At 35.1% G+C, this 23,601-nt stretch overlaps 1 protein-coding gene across 1 annotated transcript in view; it reads right to left on the bottom strand.

Moving 5' to 3' along the window:
- The window catches only part of LOC114696996 (protein diaphanous homolog 2-like), a 761,266-nt gene that overhangs the window by 196,862 nt on the left and 540,803 nt on the right, over positions 1-23,601 (bottom strand). The window contains 1 exon segment of the mRNA XM_037199207.1: positions 11,875-12,039. Coding sequence (XP_037055102.1) covers positions 11,875-12,039 — 165 coding nt within the window.

Raw genomic sequence — 23,601 nt, 5'->3', positions numbered from 1 at the left:
GAGATGATGAATATTGAAACTAAGGTATTTAAAATGAGGATAAAGATAGGATGGATTTGAGAAATATTTTAAGGCACAAACAATGTGCACTGGAGACTGAACTAATGTCAATAGTGTGAAAAGTAAGATACAAGGTTGTGTCACTCACCAAAGAGAATATAATATAATATATATATATATATATATATATATATATATATATATATAAAGAGCTGTATAAAGTTACATTTAGAATATACCAAGTTTGTGGTAGTTGTAGTGATACTAGCTTGAGGTTATCAAGCAGACAATAAATTTGAGTCTAGAGTTGAAGATTAGCATTGCAACATAGAAAAGCACAGGAATCAGAGGAACATGCACTACCCAGAAACATGCAATATTTCCATCAAACTATTAATACTGTTAAACCCATAGTAAGGCTTCTACTTAAGATTGCAAGGAGATTGTAGTCTCCCTTCCACATGATGATATTATTATCATCTTATCAAGTCCATTTCTATCATGTCTTACATAATCACCTCTCTCCAACTCTAGGGGACATATTTCTACTGAAAATCAAGACTAAGAAGCATTGTCCTCATTGTGGAAACTGATGATTGTTCTGGTGGTCATGATATATGTATACTATGTTATAATGTAAAATACAGGGCAAATAGAGTATGAACCTATTTGTTGTGTACCTGTTACAAAAAGTTACCAAGTTCCTTTTGTCTCCATGGAAGAATATGTGGTATGAATACTATAGGCTGAGCAAGACTGTAGTCTCACATGGTAAGCCTGAGGTCAACTCTATAGGCATCCTGTGTAACATGCAAGATGAATGCAGTTTCTGCTTAAGGGGCACTATACAAAGAAGTAAATGCCACCTGAAACAAATGGGAACTCAGCAGCTAAACTGCCCCTCTCTCTGCAAAAAAAAATTGGAAGTTCCCATCCCATTAAAAGTGATCCCAATTCTTTAGAGGGACTGCATTTGAAAGGTAAAACTCAAGAGACTGTCTGATTTCTATGAATTCCTTATGAGATTTTCCCCTCATATCCTTACTTTTAGGCTTTCAACATTTTTTTTTCAAGGCTAGGAATTGAACCCAGAGGTTCCTACATCCTAGGCAAGCACTCTACCACCAAGCTAGCTCTCTCTCTCTCTCTCTCTCTCTCTCTCTCTCTCTCTCTCTCTCTCTCTCTCTCTCTCTCTCTCTCTCTGTCCAGGCCCTATACACTTTTAAAAGGAATTAGAGGAGTCGATGGTATTTTTCGCTTTGTGTGTCATGCAGCCTTTGTCTCAGCTACACAGCCCTGTCACTGTAGTGGAGAAGAAGATAGGACCAAAATACAAGGAAATGAGCAGGGTTATGCACCAATGTAAGTTTATTTAGAAAAATACAGGGGAAGTTAGATTTGCCATAAGGATCTTCATTTGCCTGATCTCTACTCTATATTAAAATGGAGGCCAATCCTAGAAGGATGCCAATTTGAAAACTGAAGATCAGAAAGCTGCATTACCAGATCACAATAGGTTAATCTTTTTTTGGAAAGGGAGGAGAATTCTAGACCCAGAAAGATTACACAGCCACATAGATGGTGTTCTCTCAGATGTACAAGAGGCTGCCTCAAGTATTTCTTCCATCAGTTGGCGGTACTGCCAGAAGTTCTTGACAGAATTGTTCTACTGGATTAAAGCACTGTCCGGAATTTAAAGGGCATGTATGTAATACAGAATGAGTGGCACATTACCACTGCATTGGTTTACCTATCCACTGACTGACAGTTGGCAGCAAACAAAGACCAGGGAGAGGAATTCAAGATGAACTCAATGTCTTTGTAGGTTACCTATCATTTTTCATTCTTTCGGCACTAAAATATGCTTTTACACCAGTATATGTTTTGCTATCCATCTCACCTTTTGTCAGAGTTGCTTGTCTAGAAATTTATTCAGAGATGCTAATGCCTAACCTAAATTTGGGCTACACTGATAAAGCCACAGATGCTGAGACTGAAATGGTATTTTTAAATTACTACTCGTAACAGCAAAGTACTGTTTTTTGCTTTGTTTTCTATAATTAAAAAAGGTTTAAATGAAAGCAATAGATTTACAAATGGCATTAGGAAGAGTACAGGTATCTTTTCATGGTTTTCCTCCTTAGTTACCTTTAACCTTTGTCTAAAACAGGCACTGCACCATATTAGTTGGTGAAGTTACAATTTCCATATCCTCTAGATGTCAGAAAATAGTGTTAAAATTACTTAACCCAAAAGGACAGAACCCTTGGCTAGACTCTTCTTCTCACTGGATAGAATTCATCTGTATTTCTTTTATGCCACATAGGATACACACCCAATGATACAGGGTTTTTAGGAAAGCTATCTAATTGTAATGAATAAAGTCTCCTAAACAGGGATATTTAGTGAGCTCTCCATTTAAGGGAAAATTCTTAACATGAAAATTAAAATACTTTAAAACTTTGTAACTAATTGATATAGAAATTGTTCAGCTATTATTAGCTGGCCATTCTGTTTTGCTTGGCTTTTCTTTCCACAGTACTTATGTATTAACATGCAGCGTAATTTCCCTGATTATGTTTATTGTATCCCTTTAGCTCCTTGCAAATTACACTCCATGAGAACAGGACTTTTATGTATATGGATATACTAAAGAAAATTAAAGTCACAGTATGCAGGCCCAGATAAATGTCTTTACAAGTAAGTACACAACAAATAATAATTGCACGAATGATAAAAAGTGAACATGCATACTAGAAGAAAAAAAACTACCTTCTGCTAAAGACCAACAGGGAGGTATGACAGAAAAGCAAATATATGATGCTTTATATTTGTATATTTCTGAAGATGTCTTAACTATTTAGACAGTCACTAGTATGCTTTTTCTTAATAAAAGTGATTGGCGTACCAGTACAATCACCTGTTGGCTATGACCCAATCTTAGGTAACAGAATCTGAAGGAAAAACCCTCACAGAAGCTTCTGGAAGAATTTTTTCCCCAGTTAAAAGAAAAAAGTCCTCATAGTATGTAATATCCTTTTATAAAATATTAGTACATGTCCATATGATGTATGGACTAAGTGGGTAACAATTTTGCAAATGCTAGTCGAACTTCCCACAGTGACTAAACAGACTTCATTATTTTTGGAAAATTTTGGTTTAAAGAATATCAATAAGCTACTGAATCAACTGCCTTCATTCCATATTTCTTGTTATTTAAGAGAGCAAAACTACATTCTTCAGTCAATTTTTTCATGTTTTCTCTCATTTCACTGCCAAAAGCATCCTGAAACACTATGAAGAAGAGCAAACACCAAAACATGATAGCTTGCTCAAAAGCCAAAAGAAACCAATCATTTTCAAATATAAAAATACTTGAGCATAATATGTATATCCATAAACAGTTACAGTAATAATTATAAGTAAAATTATTTATTAAAGCTGTTATCAAAGGGGCTACTTAATACTTATTTTGCTCAGTGTTCAAATGACATACACTTTTTGAATGTATTTCATTTTTAAATTTCAAGTATAGTATTAAAAACATTCAAATGAGTAGGATACATTAAAGAGACTTCATCTTAAAGTTTTATTTATAAGTCTTGTATTTTAAGCTAAAGAGCAAGTACCTGTGTAAATATTTTCTGGTAGATGTCACCTAATAAATAAGGACGGTTTATGAAACTAAAAGTAATTAACATTCAAATTAAAGTTTAAAGATTGTTGTGGGCATCAATTTGTATGTTCTACCTAGAATAGCATATTGCTCATCATTACAATTATAGTTACAATCACATTTTAGATAATATTGTAGTTTTTACACATCTCTAATTTATGAGGGTAAACATATACCATTTCAAATTGCAGTCTAGTTTCAGCAAGTTTGGGTCATTTGTGTACTACTTGTGTAATTTGAAAACTAAAATACAATAACGCCATCAAATTGAATTCCCATCAGATAGAACAAGGACTAAGAAGGTTCCTCAAAGAACAGACTTTGAGTAGCTTCTATTGCAAATGCACAGATTTAAAAGGCTGGCTGGCCCATTTCCAGCTTTTGAGGAATGCCATTCATTCCTTGGTTTTCCCCATACACGCTCATAAATAATACCAGGCAAGTCTGAATGCCATAAAAGAGTTCCTGTAGAAAGCAAATTAAAGGTGATACATCAACACAAATAATAGTTGTTTCATTATTAAGATTATAATATGGTTCAAGCATTTAAAACAAAAAAAAGTTTAAGAGACTTTATTCCATGCTATTGAAATTTGGATCCAGAAGAAAATGTGAGGAAAAACAAGGGAAAAATATATATATTCACATAGATATATTCAGGATATTTGTTCTCATTTTAAATCACAGCATTAGTTTTGTTATGGAATTTTTTGGTAATTGCCAGTTTTTATATTATAAATAATTTTCATTTATAAACAGACAGACACTGTAGTTAGGTAAGTAATGATTTTAAATCAAATTGCACAGCAGGTACTGATAACAGAGTGCTAGGTAAAATGCTAGTCGGAATAGGCCCAGGTAGCCAGCCACCAATTATTGATTAAAGGATCCTTGTCTTGAGCAAGTATGATGGGTGTATTGTGTATAAAACAAAAGCAGGATTCCACTGGTCCCTTTACAAGTGGTTTACAATGGCCGTGATTGTCAGCATGCTGCCAAGACCAGGTGTTGGGAAAAAGACACTATCAAATGAGCCAATTAACTTTTTTTTTTTTTTAATCACAACTGAATAAGTCACCAATGGCAATACCCACTAAATTCTAATGGACATTTTCACATATGCGCAGTCTATTTTCACAAGTTAAAAATTTTTAGGATTTAAATTTTCACAATACATTCTGTCTATTTTAAGACAAACGAACTTACACTTTAGATACCTATGTGCATGCCTGGAAGGATATATGACAAAGTATTAATAGTGATTATGTTTTGGAATGAATCACCAAGTTTTTAAAAATTTTGTCTATATGTTATAATTTCCTTACAATTTGTATGCATGGCTGATGATAAAAATAATAAAAACTTAATGAACCAGGATATTTTGAATAATGTAGAAAATATTAGTAACCTAAAACAATGTTTCCAAAGTGCTTTAATTTATCTAGTACACATTTTGCTTGTGAATTTAGATTTTCTGAATGATAACTAGTAAAAACAAAAATCCTTAGGAGATAATCTTGAAGCAGTGGGTTTTTTTTTTTTTTGACTCATATTGGTATTTGTTGAGGGAGGCTATTTTGCATATTATTGGTATTTGTCACATGGTGGGCTTTATCTACCAGATGCCATTAGTACCTACTCCTTGGCTATGAGAACCAAAAAAGCTTCTAGATCTTGCCAAATGTCTCTTGGAAAGCAAATTTACCCTTGATTGAGATCCACTGGCCTAAATTAATACCATACAAATCAATCTTTCAGGGTTGCTTTTGCTAGATAATCTGCCTCAATTGCCCTATTGTTCAGTCCAGCTGTCAATCCATAAGAATTCAATGAAGCTTGGTTACTGCTCATCTAAGCATATGGTGGATAACCTCTAGATCATAATAATTAGCTGATAACTACTTCTCTAGTCATAAAACCGTTGTTTTTCCACTTTGAACTCAGCATGGAGCTCTAGGAAATAATATATATTTACTACTAAAGAAACATCAAAAGGAGGTTGAAGAGAATAAAAGAAAGAGAACTTTTTTGGACATAAAGGAGAAAAAACTGAATGCAACCACTTTGCATATCCCTCTCTCTCTCCTTCTTGGAGGCTTCTTTAAATCCCACAGAATGAAAGCATGTACACTTGGTGCTTACATGCTTTCCCTATGAACTTATCCTCATTCACAATTTGTTTCCACTGGAGTGGAGTTCTGGACAGCAAACATTTTCAACTTCTTTTCTTTGGAAATTTAGGTTCATTTATTGTTTTCTTAGTTCATTAATTCATTCATACACATCCATAGTTATTAGCACTGTACTTAATTCATACAAGGGAAATTACAGCTCTATACACTGGGGCTATAAAGATGGATGAGTGTTTGGGAGGCCTGCTTGGAGGAAGTGATTTGAACAAGTTGATTAGTAACTGGAGGAGGTAGGAGGCAGGGGAAAGGAAAAGAGGGAGATAAAAATTGCTCAGTGGGCACGATTCTAAGCAGTACTGCTTTGAACTGGCTTATATAGTGGCTAGGGAGACTTTTCTGATTAAAGATTGATTAGTAAATAAACAAGATGAAGCAGAATGAAAAAAACTGAGAAAGCAGCTGAGAGGTAGCGTGGCTTGCATTAAGCTCAAGGATTTTCTGATTCAAGTTACAGGAGGAATACTTTGATAGATATCTCCAAGAGAACTTAAGGTACCTTTTGTCAGTCTCAGGAAACCTAAGAAGGTCAAATTATATCCTATATTACATATCTTGTAATTCTCCTACTTCTTGGATATAACTAAAAAATAACTTTATTGGAACACTTCTATGAAAAATTCTATATGACATGTTGACAGATCTAAAGATACTGCATTTTGTATAGTGCTTCTAATTCTTACTAGACTTTAATAGGAAAAGAGAGCATTAAAATGATTTTGCTAATATTTTCAGAGTTAACTATTTACTTTTTAAAGGGCAAACTATAGCTTGTCATATACAATGCTAGCAGTTTTTAGAAATGGTTTTAGAAACATTTATGATTCTTTTAAGTTTTATAATATTAATGAAATGTGTATACATATATTTAGAGACCATTCATACTAGTACATTTTTTTATGATGTTGCAGAATTTGGGTTTTCTTTACACTATGTATACCATTATTACATATTTCATTAGTTCTTTATGACATGATGGTTAGTTTTTCTATACAAGGAAAAATATCAGAAAATAAGGACATACATTTCTAGCCCAAAGTAAACAGTCAAACGGAATATAACAGTTGATAGCTGACATCTTTTTGTAAAGGAGATGTCAATGATAGCCATATATAATACACTCAAGTCTTTCTAACACAACTGGGGAATGAGGAATTCTGGTCAAATATTCTACTTAATAGAGATACCATATATTTTACATGTATCTCCTATTTTCAAAGAGTTGCAATAGATCAAACTATACTGAAGGCTATGTAGCTAGGCTGGTCCCAGCTGAGCTCAAAGGGAATTATCTGGGTGTGTGTGATTAACTAGAGGGAGTTGGTCAGCCCTTAGGGCTCTATTTGCATGATAGGATTTATACTAGCATTTTATTTATTCCTGGCTTCTAGGAAAAGGAAGATATAAGCTTCGATGACTGAACAAAAGAGAGGAAAGAGAGCAGTGAAGGGGTTTATGGTATTAGAAGGTCCTTTAGGTGTCTAGGACTTAAAATACTTTTTAAAGCCTCTAAGGAGAAGGGGATCAGGAGAGAAGGGAAAGGAACTGTTTATATGAAGTGTCCTATGAATCATGACTACTTATGCACTCAAGGATTCGTGGCAAAGATTGGCACAGTAGGAGACTTCACCCTTAGACCTGTGGTCCACATTTCTGTGGAAGGTGCCTCCAAACAGCTTTATCAGGAAACAAACTTGGTCCATTATGGCAAATTGGGAGAGGCAGAGACTTGTTTTGCTCAATCTCCTAGTTGGCTTGTGGGCAAATATCAAAGGGTAACCATAGGTAACATGTCAGCATGTATGCAAATATGTGGTAACTTCAGATGCATCTGTGGGAATACAGGCTATATGAGATTGAGTTCAGTTTGAAGATGGAGAGGAGAAGAGATTATTAGGAATGTTTGGATTATTGTTACTAAGGCAATCTGCCTCTGAATTTCTAAGTGATGGGACTTGGAGACCTTTAGCTTACAAAAAAAAAAGCTAAATTATTCAAGACGCACATCAAGATCGTGCAGTTTCTCAAGGTCATCTTTACAATATCAATTAGCAGTTTATTGGCAAAGCAAAGAGAAATAAACTTAAGAGGCATCTACTATAGACTTGGGAGTGATAAGATGCTAGACAACAGTTTTATTACTGATTAAGTCTTTACTTGGTTAAACAATGTATTTTGTTTCTTACTAAGTCCATCATTTTTTTTTTTCCTTTCTTTTTTAAGGGGTACAGAACTAATCATCCCTTTAAATGCCAAGAGCTTGGGAGATGAAGGTTTTAAAATGTGTCAAATAATTTGGTCCTCTTAGATCAGGAACTATACACACAATCTTTTTATGTAAAAATTCATCCATGCCTCTTTAAATTCAAATCACCTTTAACGAAGGATGAAAATTTTCTGTATATTATCAATTTAGTCTTGAGTCTAACTAAATGAAGATGCTCATTTTGGTTTTCCAGTTACAATTTCAATTCAGGGAAGATCAAAGCCTTGTCAACGGGATGATGGACTAAGACAAGTGAGGACTTTTTTAAATTAAGTGTCTCTATGTCCTAAGAAATGCCTCAGTGTTTAAATGGACTGGCTGCTTTTCTAGAGGACCCCGGTTGTATTCCCAGAAGCTCACAACCCTCTGTAACTCCAGTTATAGGCTTCTGAAGGCACCAGGCATGCAAGTGATGTAGACATACATTGAGGCAGAAAAATCGTACACATAAAATATGAGGTTTTAAAAAATTAAAGAGATTAGAATTATGCATTTAAATTTTAAGTATATCCATAACTTGGACAAGGTGAACATGAACAAGGCTACACAGAGATCCCTAACAGAAAGTTGAGATGTTTTCATGTTCGTTTTTCTTCCAGAATTAATGCAGTTTCTTATAACATTTCATATACTTTGAACAGCAGCTTTTCTGTTTTTGGTTTTGTTTTTGTAAAATTAAAGGGGAAGGAAGCTTGGCAGTGTGGTGTACGCATGTAATCATAGTACTAAGGAGATGGAGGCAGGAGGGCCAATTAATCTGAGGCTAGCCTGAGCAGATGAAATCATGTCTCAAAACAAAAGTTAAGAGTTTAAAGGAATCATTTTTTTTTTTTAACACAGATGGAAGATTATTCCTGAAAATGACTTACATTTTGCCTTGGTTGTTATAATTCCCTAAAGGACCAACTAAATATCCTAACAATTACATGTTAGCCTGTCAGGCATTCTCTAATATTGATCCTGGAGTTTCTTTCTGTTCTGCCAAACTCCAGCACCTCTTAGGAACTGGAGGTGCTGGTCTTTTTCTGCTTCTAACTTCCAGATTTGATTTTTCCTAATATAGAAAGAATACAGTCATTATTATTAGTTAAGTTGAGAGATGGTAGAGGGCTCAAACTAAAATAGTATCTATAAGGTTAGAAAAAAAATTGACTAAGTCGAAAAACATTTCAGAAGTAGTATTACTGTACAAGAACATAAAACTCCATGATTACCTGATGCCATTTAGCCTCCTAACACGTCACCATTTTAATGCTTATGTAAGAGCTGTTTTTCAGTTTATTTATCAAATAAACTGTTGAACACATTTGTTTTGTTGAGGGAAAAATCTGATGGAATGATTAATAGTTATAAAAGCATCTTTTTAAGTTCGGTCAATACATTTAACAACGTTACAAAGCTTTATTTCTATATTTCTAGTATATGAGGTATAGAATGAGGACACACACAACAAATATTTATTGAGTGCCTGGGTAACATATTGCTTATTAAAAAAAATCATACACACAGACAGAAGCAGCAGGAAACTGACAGATTTAAAAGAGAAAAGAAGTATTTTCTATAATTTATTTGAAGCTATGAAAGTTATTGAGGTAAAATATGTGCTTCAAAACACTTTTCCAACAGCTAAAATTAATTTTTATATTGTATGGTGGTGAAACATATAAGGCTCACTGGTTTTGAATAATTCTATTCAAAATATCTCTGAAGAAAAAAACAGTATTTGTGCAGTCAACTCTTTGAACTAGTAGAGTGACTGAAGCATAAAGGAGAATAAGCAAAAGGATGGTTAGACAGTACATAAATATGGAATTGAGTTTCTTCCATAAAACATGCAATCTGAATTTAGGGGGCATTAATTAATGCTGCCTATATGCCATTTTAAAAACTGATGAAATCTCAGGTAAAAGAACTAAAAAGACAGTCTACATTATGAATTTGGAGATGTATCTAATTATATATATCATATACATATAAATCTACATCTTGAATACCTTTGATATATTTACTAGCTGAGTGATAGACAATATGAATGACATTAATAACGAATAGAGCACCATCACTTAGATATTACCTAACTTCTTTTTCCATCATTTGAATGTTAAAATTTTGAAAAAGGACTTAATCCATAATATCAGCTCCTTTTCTTTATTTCTGTATTTCCTATCTCTGAGAAGATGGCTCTCTCTGAGGAAGCTTTTATTTTTTTGGTATGTTCATTTTGTTTGTGCTACACATGCCAAATAGATCTCCCAAGATGAAACTCTGAGCTCATTTGGAAGTCATTTTTGGTAGCACATGAATCAGAACTCTTATTTTCTTCTCAGCACTACTAGTATTTTATTGCTTCCATCTACAGTCCAATATGCTTTTAGCGCTAAGAACCCTGAGGCCAAACACAAAGCACAAGAAAATGGGAACTTCTAGCGATTCCAATTTTTGACTTTCTTTCGGGGTTCTTCTCTCCCTTGAGAGACTGAAATCACATTAAGCTCACCATGAAACAGGAACATGGTGAGCATCAGCGATAGACTGAAGCTGGAGATGTTGATTTAGGCGTCTTTGACTTATAGGTCAGGTGTAAAACCCTTAAACATGCTTGTCAAAGTCTGCTTCTCAAACTCCTATGGATTTTTCAAGACTCTGCTCAAATGTCAAGGTCCTTATGAAGGTTTCTCTGGCCTTCACAGGAAGAGTCAGGCTCACCCTACTTTGTATTATTACTATATCCTAACATATTACTTTATGTCAGGACACAGTAAATTCTAATGCATGTACTGCCTGTACTCATGGAATAGAGACAAACTATTTCTTCCCTTTATTTCTGGCTCAGAACATCAAATCAAATTGATTCTTAACAAATAATTGAAAGAATGGTCAGAGAATGAATAATAATACCCTTCATCTGCACATTATAGCTTATAGGAAATGAATAGTCAGAGAGGTTACATGAACGAAACCAAGTTCAAGACTGCCAGTAAGTTTCACACCAAGTTTGCATGTCAGTTAAGTTAGCCACAGTAAGAGGTTAACAATAATACTGAAAGAAATCCATTATAGCAATGTCTTCTAATAAAAGTTATTTAAAACCTTTGAGTTGTTTACCTCTGGAATCTTTCATTTAATTATTGAGATCTAGAATTGACCTGAACTATGGAAAAGGAAACTAGAGATGAGAGTGTTGCTCATGGGTTTTTGTATCCATATTATCTTTAAAACTTTTACCTTTTGAAAATTGTTTGTCTACTTGTTAAAAGCTCTTTTATTGTTATCAGATCACATACTAATTATGAGTGAGCTGAAAAATTAAATATGTATCTTTGTTAAGTGTCAAAGGCCAACCTTTTATTTTTTCAGCAAAGACATGAAAAGCAATTACGGTTTTATCAAAGTTTGGTGTAGTTTGTATTAATACCAGAGTTGTTGGTTAAATTGTTGAGATATGCCCTGAGTTGGATCTCAAAAACTAGGAGAAGTGGTTCCTCCAAGACTATTCTTATCCTACTCAAATCAAATCATTTTATGGGGCAATATCACTGATTAACAGAGTCCCACTTAATAAATAACTGTTTGAGTGACAGAAACACACCTCAAATGTCAAATAATTTGGCTGTTAAATGAAATTCCTGCTGGGGATAAAGATCTATAACATGAAACCAGTACAGTCATTAGATATATAAAGATGTCAATACAAGTTAGAAACAAACAACAGGACTCACCATGTTTTAAAGTATATTACTCACCAAAAATAGGTTTCTGAAGTTGTTGAGATCACCAAAAAAATCTTCTATGGTTACCATGTTCGGGTCAAAAATGAAGTATTCTCCCAGGTTCTCATACAGCTTCACCATATTGTTGTGCATGGTAGATAGTTTTTCATATTGCTCTCTGGCATTCTTTGCAAAGCTGTAACTTTGTGTTAAGGAATGTGATCCAATAGTATTTCAGATCAGCTACTAGGTGTCAAGACTTGATAAAAACCATTGCTTCTGTAAATATATATTTGTTTGCTAGAACTGTCATTATAAAGTACCCCATACAGGGTGCTTTCAACAACACAATATATTTATTTTTCATATACCCAGAGGATAGAATTCTGAGTGAAAGGTATCAGAATTCTCTTTGGCTTGCAGATTGCTGCCTTCTTGTTGTGTTCTCATATAATTGTTCACCTGTTTGGTTGTGTGTGTTCAAATCCCCATTTCTTAAAAGGACAGATGCCATGTGGCATTAAGATATAACTTAATATTTTTTTAATCTTTATGACCTCTTTCAAGGCCCTTTCTTCAAATATAGCCCATTCTGAGAAACTTCCAATTCTGAGGGACTTGACTGTCTGGCCTTCAATATATGAAGTATGGGGTGTGCAGGTCGTGTCGCACAATTCATTACAAGAGTTTTTATAGTCATACTGCTTAACAAGTTTGAAAATCTTTCAATTGGACAAAAATATTTAATGTATAACATGGAGGCATGTTTGTTAGAACATATTTGCTAAATTAAACCACATAGATGTATGCATATCAGAAAAGTATCTCCATTTCTATGTGTGTGAATTTATTATATGTGTGTGTGTATATACATGCAGAAATATATACAAAATGTACACAGTCCATATGAAGGGGGAAAGAACAGAAGGAAGAAAGGTCTCTCTGACTTTCCTTTTACCTTCTTCCTCTAAAGCAACCAGAAAAAGAATTCTTTGAATTACCTCTTGAAGAAGTCATAAGACCTTCAATCCAGAAATGCCCACTCTGCACCTGTAGGAAATGGATGCCACTGCCTCTAAAGAACATCATATAGAAGTACCTGAGTGTGTCATATTGAATTGTTCCCGTTTTACATCCTATTATTTTCTCACTCATGATTCTCCATGACTATGCATTCTTTATCAAACCTTATGCTTAAATATACAGTGATCCTTCACTGGCATTTTCATTTCTGTCATATCTAGTGTCACATAAAATGTAAAAAGCCATGTGATGGCTCATCTTTATCATCACGGATTCAAGTTTAGACTGTGCTAAGAACATGTCTAAAATTAAAACTTCATGTAATATTCTATTTATCCATATATCATCTATCTATCTATCTATCTAAAATACTGTTTTAGAACTATTAAAGATAAATTGAAAAAAATGAACCTATCATGAATAATAATTACAAAACCATGAATAAGCTGTCTAAAATTTCTAGGTGTGGTGTAAGTATGATGAATATGTTAGAGTACTTGCTTCTGGTCTTTCCTCTTTGGCTAGGTAACTGTTGGATGCTAATTCAGAAGAGTGATTTAGAGAACAGTAAGGAAATAATTATGAAGAAAAGAGGAAGCCAAATCAACATTTCAAAATTAGAGTTAAGTTAATTCAAAATGGCTAATGATTACAGAAGTAAAATTTTAACATGGGTCCAAATGTATTTTCGATTGGCATACCACTTTTGTTTTACTAATGGAAGCAATGCTGAAATCAAGTCGTTTCTTTAAAATTACTCTGGAGTTGACACTTAACAGTGTACACCAAGGTTTGGAAAATGAGATGTCACTTATCTACGGTCTTTTTAATGCTACTAACTATTAGCACTCACTCTCTGCTAACAAGTGTAATTAAATCATTCAACCCTCAAGTCTATTGTGACATTAATAGAACTGAAAGAATGAATACTTTTATAATTGCCCTTTTTCATAAAATGCACATGCTTCATATACATTTTGATTTTATTATTAAAAATTATCACCATATAATTTTTACTTTTAACACTGTGTTCATATATTAAACAGCCTGTTTCAGTGGAGCAGAAATGAGACACCAGTCTTTATTTCTAAGCACAGAATTAAAAGCGATTGTTGTATCCTTGCTCCCCACCCCCCAACACACACACACACACACACAAAAGAAAACATACAGACTCATGCCAGAAACTTACTGGGTAGAATGAATCACTTATGTGCAATTATTTGCAATGCAGATTACTAAAATGGATATTTCAGGATGCTCAACCTCTGTAAACCAATGAAAAAGCGAAAGCTAACAAGAAAGGCAAAGTTCTTATCTGCCTCATTTATCCTAACACACATTTTGGAGGCTAAAATATGTTTGTGTAGTGATACATAATTTTACCAATTTGTTTTTATAGGCCAAAACCTGATTTCAGAACGTCTATGTTCCAAAGTGAGAAGTTACAAAAATCTGTGAGAGTGTATCTTTGCAATAACAAATCAAAAGCAGCCCAGCCTCTGTGCCTTACTTACCTCTATAGTTACTATTCTCTAAAAGGGATGGATATTTTAGCTCTGAAATATTTCAGAATCACAATCATGCCACAAAATCTTCCATGGGATTCCACATTAAAAGACAAAAACTGAGCATTCTCGTCATGGTGGCATACACTTTTTGAGACAGAAGCTGGCGGATCTCTGTGAGTTCAAGGCCAGCCTAATCTATAAACAGAATTCCAAGCCACCCATGGATACACGGTGAATTTCTGTCTCAAAAACAAAAATCAATAAAAAAAAGAAAACCAAAACTAAGCCCCCCAAAAATGAGAATAAAGAATAAAACTATACAGCTCTTTCTGTACAGTGTTACTCCTTTCCATGCCTTTATTTTACTTATAAAATTTAATTTTTGAATCACAACTAATTCAAGGTATTGTTTGGCACTTGTCAGAGATAAAATAATGACCAAAGCCTTAATCTTGACCCTTAATAAATTTAACATCCTAATATTACAAATAATTATACCATCCTTAATTGACATTTGTTTATAACTAATTTTATGTTTATGTTCCATATTCTTTTCAAAACAACCTTTTCTCAAGGAAATGAAATTCTACTCTGACAGTTTTAAGTCACTCATCCATACAGGATTAGAATAAAAAGTAATTGCCTCTGCAAATGGATGGATGTAGAAAAAATCATCCTGAGTGAGGTAACCCAGACTCAGAAAGACAAATATGGTATGTACTCACTCATAGGAGGGTACTAGATGTGGAACAAGGATGACTGGACTGCTACTCACATCACCAGTGAGGCTACCTGGAAAACGGGACCCCAAAAAAGACACGGAGAATTGGATGAGATCTACATGAACAGCCTGGTCATGAGTGGGAACAATGAAGAGCGACGGTCGAGGGAAAGAGAGTGAGAGATCCTAGCTGGATCAAGAAAAGAGAGGGAGAACAAGGAATAGGAGACCATGGTAAATGAAGACCACATGAGAAGGGGAGGAAGCAGAGAGCTAGGGAGGCCCACGGAGATCCACAAAGATACCCCCGAAAAAGACTGCTGGCAATGGTCGAGAGACGGCAGGAACTGACCTACTCTGGTGATGGGATGGCCAGACACCCTGATAGTTGTGCCATAAACCCCATCCAAGGACTGAGGAATCTGGATGCAGACATCCACGGCTGGGCCCCTGGTGGAGCACTGGGAGTCTAATTAGCCACAAAGAGGAGGGTTTATATGAGCAAGAATTGTTGAAGCCAAGGTTGGATAAAGCACAGGGACAAATAACCAAATGAATGGAAGCACAGGATCTATGAACCAAAAGCTGAGGGGCCCCAACTGGATCAGGCCCCCTGAATGGGTGAGACAGTCATTTGGCTTGATCTGTTTGGGAGGCAGCTGTGTGTTGGTGCCGGGCCCTGGGCTCTTTGCATGAGTTGGCTGTTTGAATCCTGGGAATTATGCAGGGATGCTTGGCTTGGTCTGGGAGGGGGGGACTGGACCTGCCTGGACTGAGTCTACCAGGTCGACCCCGGTCCTCGGGGGAGACCTTGATCTGGAGGAGGCGGGAATGGGGGGTGGGGTGGGGGAGGTGGAGGGGGGCGAGAGGGGGAGAACAGGGGAATCTGTGGCTATTATGTTGAACTGAATGGTGTTGTAAAATAAATTTAAAAAAAAAAGTAATTGCCTCTGACATAAGAGCTAGATCTTTTCATATAGTAGAATGACAAGTTCAACTTGATTGCTGGGAGTTGATTAAGGTAGCATATTTGGATCTGAATGTCATCACAGTAGATACTTAGGAGGAAAGAACCAACTGTTCCAACTTGTCCTCAGACTCTTCCATATGTATGATGTTTGTATACTCCCTACTAACTAAATAAAATGTAATAAAAATAATACATTTTTTGGTGTATGTAATGGGTGACTCATGCAATCCTTGCTACTAGGGAAGCTGAGGCAGGAGGATAAGAGAAGGGTCCAAGGACAACTGGGGCAACTTTGCCAATTTCTACTTATTCATAATATGAAGTAAGTATTTCCTTAACTGGAATGTGTCTATAGAGAGAGTCAGAAATGTATTTTATTAGTAGAAATCTAAACTGTTCCTATTCCATGTGATTATTTAGGATTGAGGATAACAGATTTTAGAAAATATGCTGTAGAATACTGTGAATGATTTGACTAGGCCAAAATTTTTGCTCTAAACTAGGTTTTGAGAACACTCAAAGAGAAGCAGATGGCCATGTTCAGAGTGCCTGGAAGTGCAGTGGGAAGGCTGGTGATGGGCACACCATGTAACTATACTACAAATTCTGCCATAGCTCTCTCAGGTATCATCGAAGACATTGGTAAGAATGACACCACCAAGGTGCATTTGTTCTCAAACATCCGGCTACATTGGCTTAGATGCTACAGAAAAGTGACCATAGCTCTAATAATATTAAAGATTAGGGTTCTGTGAGGAATATATTCTCTTGGGTTCAAAAGATAGAATGTCCTCTTCCATCTATTTGAAAATCCTGATTTAGAGAAGAACCCTGGAAAAGCAATGAACTTTCTATGATGAGGATAATTCATGGTAATTTACATGCCACATTAAATATACTCATATGGTGGTGAGGTGGGACAGAGCCAAAACATAAAGTAACCAAATATGAGAGAGTGAAAAAGTAATTGCAAACTCCTTTCCTCTTACCAGGCCACTTTCAAACTCTTTGTACATCATAAAGAAAACCCTTTTGAATTTTTAAGCATGGAACTTACTTAAGAAACTGAGAACTAGACAGGTGGTGGTAAGCATGCCTTTAACCCCAGTACTTAGGAGACAGAAGCAGGAGGATCTCTGAGTTCTAGGCCAGCCTGTTCTACAGAGAAAGCTCCAGGACAGCCAGGGCTGTTCCACAGAGAAACCCTGTCTCAGAAAACCAAAACAACAACAAAGCAAGCTGAGAACTAAAATCATATCAAGCTCTCCCTCACAGAAATGTTCTTTGAAGGATTTAAATGTGTATGTAGCATTTTAAAACATCAGCAGTTGAGATGCTAACCATTTTAGTGTATTATTAATTTGAAAACTAATTGGGTCTGTGGTGGTATTGTGTTCACCAAAATATTGTGTACTCTAATAAATTTATCTGGGGTCAGAGAACAGACAGCCACTAGATACAAAGGCTAGAAAATGGTGGCACTCACACCTTTAATCCTAGCATTCCAGAGATAGAAATCCCTCTGGATCTCTGTGAGTTCAAGGCCACATTGGAAACGGCCAGGCATGGTGACACACGCCTTTAATCCCAGAAAGCCAACCTTTAATCCCAGGGAGTGGTGGTAGAAAGCAAAAAGATATATAAGGGGTGAGGACCAGAAACTATGTGCCAATCCCTGGATGCTATCCAAGTGGAAACATAGAACTACTTCATCAGATGAGGTAGAGAAAACTGTTTCTCATTTTACTTAACTTTGATGGACAGAGTAATTATTCCTAGAGAAAAATTGTTTTATTCTAAGTAGAACGAGCATTAGCAGAGCACTGGGGGTGACGGAGTTTATATATCATGTGGCTAATTGAGTCAAATCAGTTCTTAAAATTTTCATCTTTGTAGGCAGCACATTATTACTTACAATTTTAATAAAAGCTTGAAGTATTAAATATCATTACTGGTGGATTGTTGGAGAACATGGAAAAATCAACTTGAGATCCACTTAACCTTCACACAAGCTTTAGTTATCAACATGATATAATTGCCCATTTAAATAAAAGGATGTAATAAATGCAGACTCTATTGAAAAACAGTGTTTCTAATTTTTATAACATCAGAACTATTCCTCTAAATGCTAAAAATAAATATGATTTTTCCATATAACTTCAATAATTTCTAATTAGAAATTAGTATTTCAAAGAATTAACTCTAAAATTCTTTGAATTTAAAAATCTTTAAAATTTTAAAATTGTTGCAACTAGCTGAAAAATCACTTAAACACTATATATTGTTAGGTGAATATATCTTGACAAATATTTTAAAATATGTAACATTAATAATATGGTCAGCATTGGGTATGATATTGAGCTCAAGTTCTAAGTTTTAAAAATGTAGTGCCAGGGGGATATATTTTATAATAATCAGACTTTTCCACAGATAGACTGAAAAATCTAGAATTTAAAAAATGTTTTAAGATCAGCTTCTTTACAATCAGAAGAATTCCACCCTGTACTCTTTCTTTTCTCTATTCTTTATTTGTTTAATTTTGTCTTTGTTTTTCTTTCAACCTCCCTGTGAAGACAATCTATGTTTGTAGGTGTGCTTTGCTTTGCTTTTGATTTTAGACAGGGTCTCACTGTGTAGCCCTGGCTGGCTTCAAACTCACAGAGATCCACTGGCCTATGCTTCCAGAGTGCTGGGATTAAAGCTGTATGCAACCATGCCTGGTGACAGTCTATCTCTGGTCACTTAAGATACTCCACAGAGTAATTTCTTTACTCCCTTAATCAAACACATTGATTAAGGACCTACTATGCACCAAATATCTTTTAGAGAATGAAAACACATTTATCAATTTTAAAAGTCATTGCTTTCCTAGAGATAAATATACTTGGAACAAATAATTACAAATTATATTGAAAGTTGTAAATCAAAGAAAGTGATTAAAAATCATAATTTGCCAAATAAATGTACATTTAGGTACAATAAAACTCAAACTTGGGAGAGACAGATATAGAGCACAAGAATAGTAATGCATCTTTAAGAATGGAATTTAATCCGGGCGGTGGTGGCGCACGCCTTTAATCCCAGCACTCGGGAGGCAGAGCCAGGCGGATCTCTGTGAGTTCGAGGCCAGCCTGGGCTACCAAGTGAGCTCCAGGAAGAATGGAATTTAAGCTGAGAGCTGAATGTGAAGAACCAGTTGAAGGAGCACTGAGAAAGGGCAGGAAAATCGAAGGAGAGGCATTCAATATTCTAGGAACACAAAAAGGACTAATGTCTACAATATTAAAGCCCATGAAGCAAGTGGAAGAGAGAAAATAGTTAATGAAGCAAGTAGGGACCAGATTTTATGAGACTTTTAGATTTTTTTCCCCTGAGGAAAAATGTCATTGAATAGTTTAAAGGAAGTAATAGTCAGACAACTTCCATTCAAACACATCAGCATCTATCTCAATTAAAATTCACAACCAAAACTTCTAGGTCTAATGAAACACAGAACATTGTCCAAGTGATAGTAGGTCTACTTTCTACTTTGTAAGTACTCATATGAGACTACATATTATATAAATATATATTAGAAATATATTTCATTACTTACAATAAATATCACACAGAATCAAAGGTAGTTTTCGAAAGCACAAGTGTTAATCGTGTTAATCAAGTCATAACTACCAAGACTGCCATATGTTTAGAATTAAAGAAGAATTATGATTATATATTTTTGAGATTGATATACTTTGGAATGTATTATTTAGAATTAATAGTATGCATAGACAGGCATAAATTAGATTATGTTTTACCTCTATATTAGCTCACATTCAGCTCTCAGCATTATTTATCAGATGGTCAGAGTGTATAAAACAATTGCTAAGGAGTGTGTAGAAAAAAGAAAAGGAAATGGTAAGACTCAACTTCACTGATTTTATCCACTAGAGTTGAGACACAGATAAATAATGGCAGCAGTAAAGCAATGGATATTTGATGAACTCTGATAATGAACCAGGTACTTAACTAAATGTTTAACAAATGGCTTTTTATGTCACCCTTCCAAATGGCCCTATGGTGCATGTATGCTATTATTACCTCCATTTTATCCTTGAGGAAATTATTCTCAGGAAGACCAACTGACTCTCTGAGTGTCATGTAGATAGTAAGCAGATTTAGGATTTGAACCCAGGGACCAGTTTCTACATCCTTCCAACCTAAAATTTTGCCCCTGCTTCCTCAATTCTGGGACTACAGGGTTGTACAACCATGTTTAGCTTTCCATGTATTTATTATCTCCCTCCCTCCCTCCCTCCCTCCCTCCTTGATGTTCCATTTGCAATGCTAGGGTGTTAGCCTGCTAGGTGCTTACTCTGGATCCAATATCAATCTTACCATACCATCTTCAAATTCAGGCTGTACTTTACCATTCTTGTTTATTTTATTTGCTTATCTAAAACTACCAACAAACTAAACAAGTGGGATGGAACTAGAAAATATCATCCTGAGTGAAGTAACACAAACCCAGAAGGACAAACATGGTATGTACTCACTCATAAGTAGATTCTAGATATAAAGCAAAGAACAATCAGACTGCAACCCACAGAACTGGGGGGGGGGCTACATAGCAGGGGGGACCATAGGATGACTGTGGCTTAGAGTAAGTTTTGGTTCTACTCAAAAATAAATAAATAAATAAGTTATAAAAAAAAAAGAAAAAACTAAACAAGTGGGAAAAGACAACCTCATGCATTGTAAAGCCTTAAAAACTAGGTCAGATCTAGATCTCTACCTTGCCCCTTTGTCATGGGTAGACTGATCTGTAGGACTAATTTCCCACAGTTCAGTTGCAAAACCAAGAATACACCATAGAAATTCTGCATGGTTCAATCTTGTTTTAAAACACCAGACTGCATAAATATCAAGGTATAATAGAAACAACCATTTTGGAAAAAGTGAGTATGGTAAAAGGTTTTATTCAGAAGAGAAAGAAACAGAGCAAGATGGCTCCAGAGCCATATATCTATATCTATATCCATATCTATCTGTCTATCATCTATCTATCTATCTATCTATCTATCTATCTATCTATCTATCTATCTATCTATCATGTATGTATATGTATGTATGTATACAACACACACACACACACACACACACACACACACACACACACACACGCACACACACTGTAGGGTCTCAGGGAGCCAAGGCTGGCTTCAAATTTGCTATAGTGGAAAGTTGAATTTCTGCCCCTCTGACCTTGATCTCTCTATTGCTGGAATTAGAGGTGTACACCACCACATCCAGTTTTACTTAGTACTGTGAATCAAACTAGGGGCTTCCTGAATGCTGGTCACTCTACCAAGTGAACTACATTTCTAGCAGGTACACGCATCTTGTTCAAATGGAAATATTAGAATATATTACTTAAACTGGTTGCTTAATTTATGTAATCCTTCTATTCTAGATTGAAGGCAGTTGATGGCACGAACACGTTTAAGGAACTTCTAAGCACATGGCAATGAGAATTTATCCTAGAGTAAACTTGTTCAAAGACAGAAATGTTCCTGTAAAATAAATTAAAAGCACTCACTGAAAGACAACTATATTTTCTAACCCAACTGCCTATTGAGGACTCTTACTTTGTTTCAATTTAGGCTGTTTGTAAGGCTTGCCACTAAACTTCCAACTCCTAGTTCCCTAATCTTTGAAGACCTATGGTCATTTATCAGAATCTATTCATGCTATAACCTTATCTAAATTATCCTAGATGATCCTATAATAATCTTTGACATAACTTTGATGTCTTCCTCAGTTACCATAACTTTCTGTATAGTTGAAAGGAAGTGCATTTCAAAATATAAAGATCTTTAATCTAATACATTAGTCATGAGAGTCAAACATTTCAGAATGATTCCCTGAATTTATACAATATAGATGATAGTTTATTCTGGTCCAACTCAGGGACTGAGTTTTTTGCTAGAGAAATTTTATTTGTGCTTCTAATTTACTTTATGAAAGTATTTTTTGTAACATAGTCCTAATATACTTCAGGAAAGCTTTATTCCTTAAGGCTTCCAAAACATATATGCATTTATATGCACGTATACATGAAAGAATCAATTATTTTTCCAAGTTATTAGTGGGTTCTATTTTTTCTGATATCAATTTAATATATGTATTAATATGAAATGACATTAGCTAATTCTGAAGACATTTTAAGACTTTGTACATGGAAGAATCTATTCAAATACCATAGCATTACTTCCAAAGGCCATGTTCCTTTTTGTTTGTTGGCAAGATAAGAATGTAGCTGTAAAAATGTTCTGCTTAAAAAATAAACTATAACAAAATTGCTTCATAGTGTTGTTTGGCATGAATATAGAGCTAGCTGCAGATTTATGTAATGTGTTTACTTTCTTGAGGTTTCTGATATCTCAAAAAATATATGCTCATATGTAGTTGAAGTTTTCCTGTGTTTACCCGGCATTCATAGGAATCACAAATGTTCTCATCATCAATGTGCAATTCAAAGACAGACATTGGACTTTAAAAAAAAGAAAACTAGAAAAAGACAGGATATTGAGGTGGCAACTGCCCTCCTATGCTCACTGAAGCAGTAATCCCTATGGCTACGGTACAACCTTCACCTAGGTGAGCTAATAAAAGCATGGAGACACTGCAGTATACATTCACAATTAGAATACTATACCAGTGTATAAACTTACCACCTCCTGCTTATTTGCCTTACTGGCATTTCAGTTGCCTAAGAATGAGAAATGGCAATTCAAATATCTGAACTTGAAGCTACTTGTTAAACTGAAAGGACAGGAATAGAAACTATAGACAGCTCAGTATTATAAATCCCAAGCCCTGAGTGTGCTCAACATTATTTTTGAAAAAGATGTTAACTTTGTCATATGTGACAACATAGATGGACTGTCAGAACATTAGAGTAAATAAACAGGCCAGTTACACAGAACAGATACTGTATGATTTCATTTGCACAGAGTATCAAAAACAGTCTTAGTCACAGAAAGGTGAATGGTGCTTTTCACAGGCTCTGTTGTGATTTCAGAACTTCAATTCTGCAAGATGCACCAGTTCTGAAGAGCTCCACCACAAGTGAACGATAACCATATTCCATATGTAAAGAACATTAAAAGGGAAGGGTTGATTTTGTGTGGATTTCTCAAAAATAAGCAAGGACTAGTTTTACACATACACATATATAGAGAAACAGAGGAGGCCAAAATTAGACTTAGATCTCTAAGTAGTCTCATGACTATGTGCAAGTTCAAAGTAGAGTATCCAGTGACTTGAGTTTTTTTCCCCATTAGCAATTAGTGCACATAGACTTTGCTTGGATCTCATAGGAAATTGTGTGTGTGTGTGTGTGTGTGTGTGTGTGTGTGTGTGTGTGTGTGTGTGTGTTTCTATGAGTGAAGGAAAACAGAAAAATTTCCAGGAGGTAGACTTTGACACTTACAATTGTAGAGATACTCTGCAATTATGCTAGGATAAGGTCACTAAGTATTATCCTGAGAACA

Source organism: Peromyscus leucopus, chromosome X (assembly GCF_004664715.2).
Source record: "Peromyscus leucopus breed LL Stock chromosome X, UCI_PerLeu_2.1, whole genome shotgun sequence".
NCBI lineage: Eukaryota > Metazoa > Chordata > Mammalia > Rodentia > Cricetidae > Peromyscus > Peromyscus leucopus.
This window is presented reverse-complemented; position numbering and strand designations above follow the sequence as displayed.